This window comes from Olea europaea, unplaced genomic scaffold (assembly GCF_002742605.1).
Source record: "Olea europaea var. sylvestris unplaced genomic scaffold, O_europaea_v1 scaffold4655, whole genome shotgun sequence".
Lineage (NCBI taxonomy): Eukaryota > Viridiplantae > Streptophyta > Magnoliopsida > Lamiales > Oleaceae > Olea > Olea europaea.
Window position 1 is genome coordinate 7,147 of NW_019262967.1, and position 12,508 is coordinate 19,654.

The 12,508-nt window shown below is 33.5% G+C and overlaps 1 protein-coding gene across 1 annotated transcript; it reads left to right on the top strand.

The window, feature by feature from the left end:
* On the top strand, nt 1-7,064 carry LOC111388196. Its single transcript, XM_023012882.1, has 10 exons — nt 1-35; nt 1,544-2,429; nt 2,622-2,754; nt 2,887-3,335; nt 3,866-3,946; nt 4,041-4,139; nt 4,817-4,975; nt 5,112-5,198; nt 5,280-5,351; nt 6,360-7,064. Exons 2-10 carry the CDS (start codon nt 1,620-1,622, stop codon nt 6,678-6,680), a joined length of 2,211 nt encoding a protein of 736 aa, XP_022868650.1. The 5' UTR covers nt 1-35; nt 1,544-1,619; the 3' UTR covers nt 6,681-7,064.
* Nucleotides 7,065-12,508: the final 5,444 nt, after the last annotated feature.

The following is a 12,508-nucleotide window of genomic DNA, read 5'->3' on the forward strand; positions in this document are numbered from 1 at the left end:
CACCAAATTGTGATAACCCGCTTTCTTTTATGATGGTAAGCTTCTTCTTCTTCATTTTTTTTTTTTTTTTGCGATATTAATGTAATTATCTCTCTACATACTTTTGATTATGTGTATGCATCCAAACATGTTTGTTTATGGATGTTGGCTAATTTTTTTTATTTGATTTATTTTCCGAAAAATAGGTGAAAATTCGGGGTTTTAATTCTTGTGAAGAACCCAAATAAAATAGGTTTTTAGGGCTTTAGCAACAAGGTATAATTTTTCTATATGCGACTAAAATTGTGCATCAGAACAGTTTAGTATTGAGGCAGTCTATTTGTATTTGTGTTTCTCATGTATGCATAATTTTGTTAATTTTCTATCTAATTTTGTAAATCTCTTAATACATAAATACACATATTGATAGAAATTCACAAATACATCAGTTATTATTTTAACAACTAGGGTTGTGCATAATTTCGTGTATTTCGTGTATAATTTTATACATTTCTGGATGCATAAATAGACAAACATATGTATAGAATTTGTACAAATGCACTGTTATATTTTACAATATTTTTCTACACGTGACTTAAATTCTACTTCAAGATTATACCTCTGATTCAGCCAATTTGCTTAATTTTTTCATTTTTGTATGATTGATATGCATAAGATTGTTGATATTCTGTATAATTTTGTATATTTCTTGATGCGAAAACACTTATTTATCTAGAAATATGCAAATATAAAATTATTATTTTACCAGCTAGGTTGTGAGTGTTCTTTTTTCAGGGCATACCATCTCCATTATCCTTCTATTTAGACTTTCATTTAAACGAAAAACAGAGTATCAGATAGAGATAAATAAATGGTACCCTCGAGCAGATAAAATGTTACAAATTCTTTTTTGGAGCTTTTCTTTCTTTAAAAGGCATGCAGCAGCTTATTTTCTTAATTTAATTAGGTATGGTTTGCAGTTAAAGAAGCAAGCTATCTGCCTCATGTTTTAATTTTTTTTTCATCTTGATAAATTTGAATCTATAACTACAATTCAGTATGGCCATAATTTCTGCCTATCTTTAAGTTAGATATCTATGTAAAGTGTGTCTGAAAGATATTAGCACAGTTCTAATTTAATGCTAACTGAAAGGCTTCATCAATTGTAATTTCAGCAAATGTGAGGTGATTAAAACATCAGTGAAATGGATATGTAAGATTTTTGGATAGAGACTGCAATTCTTCTGTCTTTGCTTTAGGGCAACTACAGAGTGGTACGGCTGGTGTTGAGGAGTACCCTTACTAAAGAATCTAACTTTTATAATTTGAGCATCTTTAAAATGTTATTTGTACTATGTAGGAGTGTGAAACCATGAGATTATTCAGGCTCCTGGTTGGCCAATTTGATTTGGCTGATCTGTCTTTTTCCTGTGAAACCACATTATGCATGTCCAAATTTGCAAAGTGGATAATCTGTTGGCAATAAGATTTGTTTCCATTTTGGTCACGTGTGTATTTTTACATTCATACGTTAAATTGACCTGTCTACATTTTTATGGTACAGGTGTCTATCTGATAATGCTTTAGCAATAAGTTCAATTATGAACCTATTTCTTTGTTAATTGAAAGCAATAAGCTTGATGGCTAGAAAGGGAAACCAACAGAAGAATGGGTTGGATCGTTGCTGGTCAGATGGTAAGAAAGGAATTTCAGAATCTGAACCTGCAGTGCAAAATACTGAAGGAAGAATCAATGGTAATAAGATGGATGCACCAGGGGAAGAACTTCCAAATAGTAGCCATTCAGTCACGCATCAAACAATGAGCATGAATGATACAAGTCACATGCAAGATGAGAAGAAAAGTATGAAAAAACCTAAGAAATCTCATAGAAGAGCAAACAAAAGCATGGATGCAGCACGCAGTGAAAAGCCAGCACCTGAATTAGGCAAGACCGATATGCCTACAGTTGAAGTTTCTGATGTGAGCGAAAAAAATGAAACTGACCCAGAGAGTAATTGCAGCTCTCCGAATTTGAATAGTTTTGCTGACTCACGGAATGAGTTGCGCACAGAAGACAGAATGGGTCATGTAGAGTTTACGGATACTGAGATTTTTAAGTGGATGAGGGCTTGTGCTCTTGCCATATCAAAGGCATCTATTGAATGGGTGGAGAGGCACAAACCTATGTTTGTAACTCTCAAAACTAACGTACTTAAGACACGTGACTATGTTCGAAGGACGATTGAGCATGTGCAACCTATGGTCTCCAGATGGATTATGTATTTTGGTAATGCAGTGCTGCTTCTGTTGATGCTTTGGTTGGACTGTGCTATCAGAGGCACAGAATCCTTGCTGCGCATGGGGACGTCGTCAGTTTTCTCTGTCATTTGGTTTGGTATCCTCTCAACAGTTGCAATGGTCGGAATGACGAAGTTTCTGATAATATTGGTAAGCAGTAATCTTAATAAATGAGCTATACTTTATTCCTTTTTGGAAGAAAAGATATCGGAAAAGAGACGGATTAAAAGTTGCCTGTTTTTCTGCTTCAAGGTTCTATTAGTGGAAATAGCTGCTATTAGAAGGATTAATTGTGAATTGTTTATCTGTTATGTTTATTATTTGCGTTTATGGATTATTCAGGCAATCACTGCTGTAATTGGACTGTTCACTGGGTTCACACTTGCAAGTGTGTTTGTTTTCTTTTCTGGAGCGACTTTCTTGTGGTTATATGGTAGCTTTTGGACGAGTGGATTAGTTATTACTTTCTCAGCAGGTGAACTTTTCTCTCAGAATACTTAGCAATTTTCACCATATAGATTCCACTCCCACTTCCTATACGTAAAACCACTTGACATGATGTTTAATTAATATTTGATCTGAGATAGGTGGTTTTATGGAACTGCAGGATTGGGTTTCATACTGAGCCATGATCGCATTGCACTGTTTATTACAACTGTGTATTCAATGTATTGTACGTGGACATATGTTGGATGGCTCGGTGTGCTTAGTGGCCTGAATTTATCATTTATTTCAAGTGATGTTCTTCTATACGTACTGAGGAATACTTTAGAACAAAGAAGGCCCGACATCCATGCAGACCAAGCAGCTGGAATGCAAGGTCAACCATCCTTTTTTCCCCATGAGTCGACGCATGCTACATCCAGTGGAATTGGTGCTGATGTACCAGATGACCATAATCCTGGAGTTCCTTCAACTAGTGGATTTGATTCTGAATTGACATCTGAAGATGAAGTTGTTAGGTTGTTGAACTGTAAAGATCATTATTCTGCATTGGGCTTGTCCCGGTTTCAGAATGTAGATGCCTCTATAATCAAGAGGGAATACAGGAAAAAGGTGAATGTCTTAATATTTCTCTTTTATTGGGTAATTTACCTTAGAAATTTACAAGGTTAGTCTGTTGTGTGCTGAGCTATACCACTATGTTTGGTAAGACGACTAGACGGTACGATGAACAAGATTTAGCTTCCTTTTCTTATTTAATACCATCCTCTACAGTGCACAAAACATGCACTAGAAGTTTGAATCTTGTTGTGTTACATTGCTATCTTATTTGCAATAACTTAAGTCTTAGGCGCCGTTTGGTAGCCATTTTTTTCAAAATGCATTTTTCTCTATATTCTTTTTAACCACACATTTTTTATTAAAATAATATAACACGTAAATCAAAAACTTTTTCTTATTTTTCAACCACACATTTCACATCAATTTATTATTCTAAAATACATTTTTACATAAAAATGCCTATCAAACACCCCCTTAATGGAAATTCTTCAGAAGAAAAAAGGAAAATGCATATTTAAAAGAACCCAAAGGGCTTTCTTTTCTTTTCATCTGTTAAGTGCACATTTATTTGTGGTTATTAGGCAATGCTTGTCCATCCAGATAAAAATATGGGAAATGAAAAGGCTGCAGAAGCCTTCAAGAAACTTCAAAACGCTTATGAGGTATCTCTTTTTCTTAATCTTGTTCTCTTTCATTAGACTGTTTTCATTATCTGAATCATTGTTCCTGAATACATCTCACCTCTTGCTCTCCAAGGTTTTGCTGGATTCCGTCAAGCGAAAAGAATATGATGATGAATTGAAGAGGGAAGAGCTGCTGAATTTTTTCCGGAATATCCAAAATGGTTCTCAAGAGGTTTGAGCAATAACATATTCCACTTTCCTGAAATGACTCTTCAATTTCCAGGCAATCTTACAGCAGCCATCTGCCTTACATGCATCTGGTGATTATATGATACATAAACCTAATATTTTCAAAAAAATCAAAGTAAAAATACTTATCGACTTCGGTGTGCAATGCTAATAATAATTAGTAACTGAGGAGATACGACACTTGTTTTATCCTCTTCATTTCATCATCAGCAGCTGACGATCTTTTATCCCCATCAAGATCTACTGGTGATAAAATAATGAAGGGAATAAAAGAATTCAAAGAATAAAACCACGGAATGGATATTCCATTATACCAAATATAGCCATTCGATGTACCAAGCATCATTATTTTCTGTTCCCAGTTTTACTTGGCCACAGTTTGTATTGAGATTTTGTAGTTAGAGTTTCTGGTTTCAACTGCACCTTGAATTTTCAGCAGCAATAGTGGTTGTGGATTTAACCATTTTTTATCATTTATTCCATGTGCACAAACACACAATAGAAAAGAAAATGAGGTTTCTATGCAGTCTGGGAAGAATCCTCCTATAGATACGTTTGCATTCTTGTCCATGTCTCTATATATTGTCAGTTTTGCAATAATCAGTCTCATGCTTATCATTCATTCCACTTACCTCATGCTTTTACACGTTGCTTTTCTAGAATAAGGGGCGTGGCTTTGCTACCTCTAGTTTTGCTCGCACAGAAGTAGATGGAGAGGACCCACTTGGGGAGTCGAGAAGAATTGCATGCAGGAAGTGCGGTTACTTTCATGTCTGGGTTCACACCAATAAACCAAAATCTAGAGCGAGATGGTGCCAGGTTTTCCATCCTTTAAATAAATTTATAGATTTAGTTTTCCAAGGCAAAAGGCAGATAAAGAATCTTCTTCGAGGTCAAGATTCTTTCTTTGCCAAAGATGTATTTTTACATGGATTCTTCATTTTCTGATCCCAAGGACTGCAAAGATTTTCATCAAGCTAAAGACGGGGACGGATGGGTCGAACAGTCCTCACAGCCTCTCTTATTTGGTATACTGCAGAAGGTATGTACCATAAGAAGATGCAGGAGGTGCATATTTCATCTTCTTGATGTATTGCCACCAACTTCTCAGTAATATATGCAGGTAGAACCTCCTGCTGTATATGTCTGTGCTGATGGCAAGATTTACGATGCAACTGAATGGTATATTTGTCAGGTAAAGTTCTCTTGCTTGACCTTATAAAATTAATGCCTTAAGACTTGTTGCATTTTCACTGTATGCGATTGCCGAAAGATTGAACGTAGACTCCCTTAGACTTGTTGCATTTTTCGCTATAACTATATATGATGTAATTTCCGAAAGATTGAGTGTAGGCTGCTTCTTTGAAGTGCACAAATTTCGATGAAAATTTCTGCAGTCTAATTTTGATAGAAATAGCCTTTTTCACATTGAATTCAAAGTTGAATGAAGGAAATAGCTTCTTCTTTTCTTTTCTTTTCTTTTTCACAATAATAACAAAAAAATAAGCTTTTTTCACATTGAACTGAAAGTTGATAGAAGGAAATTTGTTAGTGACTGCTCGATTTAACAAAAGAAACAGAAGATATAAGTTTCACTAATTAAAAAATACAGGTTAGGCATGGAGGTAAAATTTAGTCAATATGAAACAAAATTTATTGTATGACCAGCTGTAACCCCAGAGGTGGGGCCTTCGTATTTGACTTTGCCATCTATTGATATAATGCAATAGGTCCCATAAAAGCAACCCGGCCTATTTTATTTACACAAAGTTGTGTGAAGTTCATTTTCTAAAAGAAGGTTTACACTGGATTCAAGGGATTCCAGTCTAATTTGCTCTACGTTTTCTTCTTTTACCCGTCAGGATGTTTTATTGGTTGTTTTCTAGTAATTTATGGATGTAAATCTTGAACACTCTATTATACAGTAAATTTTCGTCGCAGAATCCGGACTTGCACGCCTTATCTCCCAAAATTTAAAGAAAAAACTGTCAGAACACCCAGTGACGAGCACACATGCACGCTCATAAATGGAATGGCTCACTTCGTTGGAGTAAGAAAATGTTGGGCTAATCTTTAGAAAAAGTAACAGTAACATTTAGGCAACACTTTGGTTCGAAACATGTCTGGATATGTTAATTTTTTATTACTTTTTAGGAAAAGTAAAAAAAGGCTGCTTAATTGTTCTCCTTGGTGGTTCCTGCAGGGAATGAGATGCCCAGTAAACACTCACAAGCCTAGTTTTCATGTAAACACTAGCGTTATGTCAAAGAATAGCAATGGGAAGGGATCAAGTCCGGGACAAAGCAGAGGTGGGATTCCGACACATACCATGGAAGAGGCGATGACAGAGGAGGAATTTTTCGAGTGGTTACAAAATGCTATGCAATCTGGCAAGTTTGAAAATTTTGCTACCAGTGGCAGTACATCTGAGAGTCCACCTACCCGAAATCCCCCCAAAACCGGGGCCAGCAATAGTAGCAGTGCAAGCAGCAAGAGAAAGAAAAAGGGGAAGAAGCAATGGTGATCACATGGTGGTATGTTTATGGACCAAAGGGTACACACTACAAGTATTTAACTATTACTAATTGTATTAACCACCACTTTATTGTAATAGTTTGTAAAGCACTTTGCCCAAATTCTGCTGGTCATTGAATTTTGCTCAAGGGTTTTGGTGGAAGTTGGTCATGAAATCAATTACATATGGCATGGCCGGGGGTGTACAATGGACCAGGTGGGCCAGGACCTCGGTCTGAATAACGAGCAAACACTCGAATGAGACATTTAAATTCTGGTGATGCTACTGGTCGGAATGAACAGAATCTGATCAATATTTTCTTGAGGATCTTGTACTTCAATATATATCTCTGATTATGATACTCGAATTTTTGAAAGTTGTTTTTGACAATCATCTTTAAACTTAAAGCAGGCGTTGAATTGTATAGGATTGGTTTTCTCAGAAGTTCGATATAATTAAAGAAGAAAAAGAAACCGAAATATACAAAAATGAGAGTTGGGTAAAAATTGTAATATTCCTTACATTATTTAAGGCTTTTTTAAACATATGATTTCGTGACTATTAATTACAAGATTAATATGAATAAATTCTCTCTTTGCAACTCATAACCTTTTAACTTATAGAATAAAGAGAGTTTTGTATAATATAAACATCACTTAAATGTTAAATTTACATTACTCCAATTACAAATATACGTGTGGCGTTAAAATTTTAATAAGAAAAACTTAGTGGGAAAAATCTAAAAATGAAAAAAGAACACATTATTCTTTTGAATACGCTTAATTAAAAATATTGCTAGAAAAATTTAGTGGAATAAATTGTTCACCCTCATTGCAATCTCCCTGTAGGAGGCATTTAGCAGGATGTGGACAATGTCGATGAAGCCAGAAATTACTTTTACATCGGATTCGACTACGACCTTATGCCTATCGATAATTATTTGTGTCGTGCCATTCACTTCAAGTAAAGGAGGAGAACCAGTCAGCCGGGATTTTTGATTTTTCACTATCTGTTTAGTCACATAGAGGCACACAGATTGCCAATATAACCACGTATGGATGGATGAAATACCACGCGATATAACAATTAACAAGCCTTGTATTAAGCCCGTATTTGAAAGAGATATAATGAGAATAGAAATAGGAAAAATATAAATATTTTTGGTAGAATGTGGGGTTAAAAAGTTAGGATAAGTTACGAGTGTACTTACAAAATTATTTTATTGGAAGAACGTGGTTGACAGAAAATGAGGATAAAATAGAGATTAAGGGTGCGGTTGGTTTCTATTTTCATTTTCAAAACGATTTTTAGTTTTCCCCGAAAAAGGCCCGTTTTCCGCGTTTTGAGCGTTTTCGACATTTATAATTGAAAACGCTAAAAATGATGAAAAGTCGTTTTGCGTTTTTTAGTTATAAATTTTAACTCGTTTTTTGAAAATGCGTTTTCAAAAATGACGGACCAAACGTGTTTTCCGTATTTTCGAAAACGGAAAATGGCCCGAAAACGCCAAACCAACCGCGGCCTAAATGTTCCTCAAAAATGATGAAATACATGTTTATGTTTATTTCATCACGCTATATAGTAGCATATGTTATTAGCAAAATATCATGGACAAAAAGGGTAGAAGAATGTCGCATGCTTCTAGTTACAATCCTACAATGATCTATCTACTTTGATCTAATAAGTTTTTCGAAAATTTTGAATCATATGTTTCAAGGATTTTGAATCCTTTAGGATATAGACATTTTAAGTTGGGTTATAACCACACTAGTTGATGCACACGTAATTTTTTGTGTATCGTCATGCTAACAAAATATTAGTATGTAATTTCATCCACCACAACAAATCTTGCCTCTTCATATTCACCGCTGAATATTTGTGAAAATTATTGTGGTAAAAGTACTTTTTGCATCTTACAACTTCATTATTTTCATATATATTTTCAACAATTTATACAAATTTTTTAATTGTATGTCAATATCATTCAATGAATGTTAATTTAATATCCTCACTTTTATTTGTAATTCTAAGCACCTTTCCTTTTCTCCATGGTGACATAAAATATCAAAATGATCTCCATTTAACCTTTTAAGGTACTATGAAATTATAGAACTAGTTATGTATATGTATAATTTTTTAAGAGCATACACCTCCTCAATCATAATTTATATATTTGGGCAACTATTCTCGCAAACGTAGGTTTCGAATAGATAATTAACACCATGTGACCATCTAGTTAATGCGTGTCTTGAAACTATATAATAACTGTTAGGTTTTATAATTGTTGGCAGTCTATGGACAAAAACATAGTTGTAAAAAACGTTTTAAAAAGTCAAAGAGTCAAGTGGTATGTTATATTAATGAGTTAGAAGTCATTGGGGTCGTCTATGGAATTAAGAAAAAGTTGCTGGATTTTCGCTAGCCTACCACCAAGCTGTTACTCGAGCGTCCAAAACAGTAAGCTCTTCGCTAACCTATCACCTGCCCGTCACATGCCTATTGTTGAGCTCTCGCTCGAGGGACAGTGAGTCTCGAGAAACCCTATTTTGTGTTTTTTAAGGTTTCTAATAGGTCCATACTACCCAGAACCTCCAAACTATAAATATTTGCGCTTCACTTTGAAAATTGAAGATATTGAACATTGAGATACACTAGAGATTACTTCCTACACTTCACATATATTGTTCAATCCTTATTTGCTTGAGACATATTATTAAAAAACATCAAATCCACACAAACGAAACACCAAAACACTTACTTCCATAGAATTTGTCAGTGTTTTGAAGATTAAAAAAGGTTACCGAAGTTCCAATTATTGGAGAACGAGGAGTTTCACGGAAGATCCATGAGAGATAGATGAATTTAGAAGGTCAAGAGTTGGTGTAAGAGCACAAAATCCAAAAGGGTTTTGGTGATTATAGTCAATGTTAGAAAGTATTAGAGTTAATCGAATCTGGCAGTACCAAAATTGATTCATTCATAGTGGATTAATACTAGCTTGAGCCCGAAGTTTTTAATCTCGCGAGGGGTTTTCTCCCTCAACAATCTCTGTTGTTATTTACTTTTCAGCATTTTAATTTAATAAACTGCAATAATTCAACTTAGAATAGTGTGCATATGAATTCATATGGATTAATTAATAACTGTCTTGTTGCAATTAGTAAATGGTAAATTTAAATTTCGCATAAACACCTCTAAGTGTTAGTTAGGTCGAACTTCATTTTTTTCAATAACTAAACATTCCACATGGAGGGTGAACGACCTCATAAGTCACCCAAGTACTTCCCACAAATAAAAGGGATTTACTCACAACTTTAGCTGGTGTGGTCGAATGACCAATTTTCCATAACGACACACTCACATGTTTATTAGATTGGAAAATCTTTCGATTCTTCAATGTATTAAATTTGAATTCTTAATAACTTTCATACTATCGTCAATTCAAGATGGTCTAATCAGTCATATCAAATAATAAAATTTTAAGTTATTGATGATTTTTTTTTTCAACCACCATATAAATGCAACACAAAAGTAACAAAATTATATGCTAGGACAATTTCGTTATTCTTGAATACTTGAATAAATAATGTTCTCTTGTAGGGGACAATGGATGATTTCAATGTCATGCTGAAAGCCGTAATAGACAAGTGCACAAAATTTTTACATTGTGACATTCTATAATTGAATTCTATTTAAAGAACATACAATAGGATCCAATATTGGGATCATCGTGGAATCACCACATAACCCCCCTAGCGATCACGCGAATTACGACAATTTGTAGGAAATATCTTCGGATCCAATTGCTATTCATATGCCTACAATAGGGACATTTGTAGTGATTATTCTATTTAGACTCTAATATGATAGCCGATTTACGTTCGCTTATTATAAAACAAATTTAATACTAAGCAAATTTGCAAAATATATGGCGTGGCAATATCATGATGATAAAGAATGACATTTCATATCCAATCTATAACAAAATGCATCAAAGTCCATAAACGTCACTATAATCATTCTTTATATGAATAAAGTTCCCTTCCTTAGCACGTAAACAATTGAAATTTAGTGGTTATAAGTTATAACACGCTTCTAATATCCACCCCCAAAGTATCATTTTCAATGTAGCCTGTTCGATGTTGCTATTTAGCAGATTTTAGCAAGTTTCCAATTTTGAATAATCAAAGTTCGAAGCCCACACGTGATTTGATCTCTGTCTCATTCCAACATCTCTATGTCATAAAATTTATTTTCTCTTTTACCTTGAGTTTGAATTGTCAACCAATATATATATAATCAACAACGACAGAGGCAGGTGCATTTTCGGTATTGCATGTGGCAAATCCATTCTAGACGTTATTGGACATTTAACATAAGAATTTTATTGAACTCCGAATTTTCTAAGTTGGAAACTTGTTAATAATATGCTAAGTAGTAGCATCAAACAAAGGTGTGATAAAGAATATCGCAACCAAAGGATTATTTGTATTCATGTTGGATCGATGTTATTAATCACAACATATAAGAATTCATTCATGTATTTGATAAAGAAATTTACACAAATTCGCTATTGTCTTTTAACATGATAGCAATTATGAGGAACATGACTGGATTGGACTGGACTGTATTGGATTGGAGTAAGAAATAAATAAAAGGGACTATGCATAGAAACGTACATATAAGAATATATTGATAGATATCTTCAAGTCGTCAATATTGAATTGTAAAATCAGAAAAAAAATTTCTCCGGAATTTTTTTTTCCTAATCATAGCACATATTTATCTTCGAGAATCAGTCCTTTTCTTTTAGTCATTTAGTAATATCAGCAACCTCAGCTGTCAAGATTCTTAAACACAGAGAGTTTAGCTTTATCTTACCATTTATATGAATCAAACTCCCTCGTAGAAAGGAACATGGCTGGATTGGACTGGACTGTATTGGATTGGAGTAAGAAATAAATAAAAGGGACTATGCATAGAAACGTACATATAAGAATATATTGATAGATATCTTCAAGTCGTCAATACTGAATTGTAAAATCAGAAAAAAAAAATTCTCCAGAAATTTTTTTTTTCTAATCATAGCACATATTTATCTTCGAGAATCAGTCCTTTTCTTTTAGTCATTTAGTAATGTCAGCAACCTCAGCTGTCAAGATTCTTAAACACAGAGAGTTTAGCTTTATCTTACCATTTATATGAATCAAACTCCCTCGTAGATAAACATGGGAAATTGTGGGAGAAATTTGAAACTTTGCACGAATATCTTATTGATAAATTGAAGAAAATCAAGCAAGAAAATAAGAAAAAGGAAGTAGAGAGACGTAAGAGTTTTGAGAAGAAATTATAACTTTTCCTTATATTATATTATTAAGAATAATTCTATTAAATGCTTCTCTCCAACATATGTATATATGCCCAAATGTATATTTTTACTTGATATTTTGAACAAATAAATATTGATTTATGTTATTTGAATATTTTTATAAATTATTTAATAATTGAGCAAATAATAAAATGTAGCTTGATCACAAATATTATTATAAATTGAGTACATAAGTTGTTAAGTACAGTAATATTTGATAAATAATATGCGATCGGCAAATAAAGTCGAACACTTTGTTTTGATAAGGTTGTATTATATTTATTAAAATTTATCTAGACTTTGGTAATAAAAAGATTTATAATTGGACATGATCAAGTAACATTTAATATTGTGATAACAATATATAATTTATTGTTATTGACAGTCAAGCATAGTCTAAATCCTAAAAGGATTATGAACGTCAATTATTAGTTTGATTTCTTTGAGATAACAAAAAGTGAGATTAATT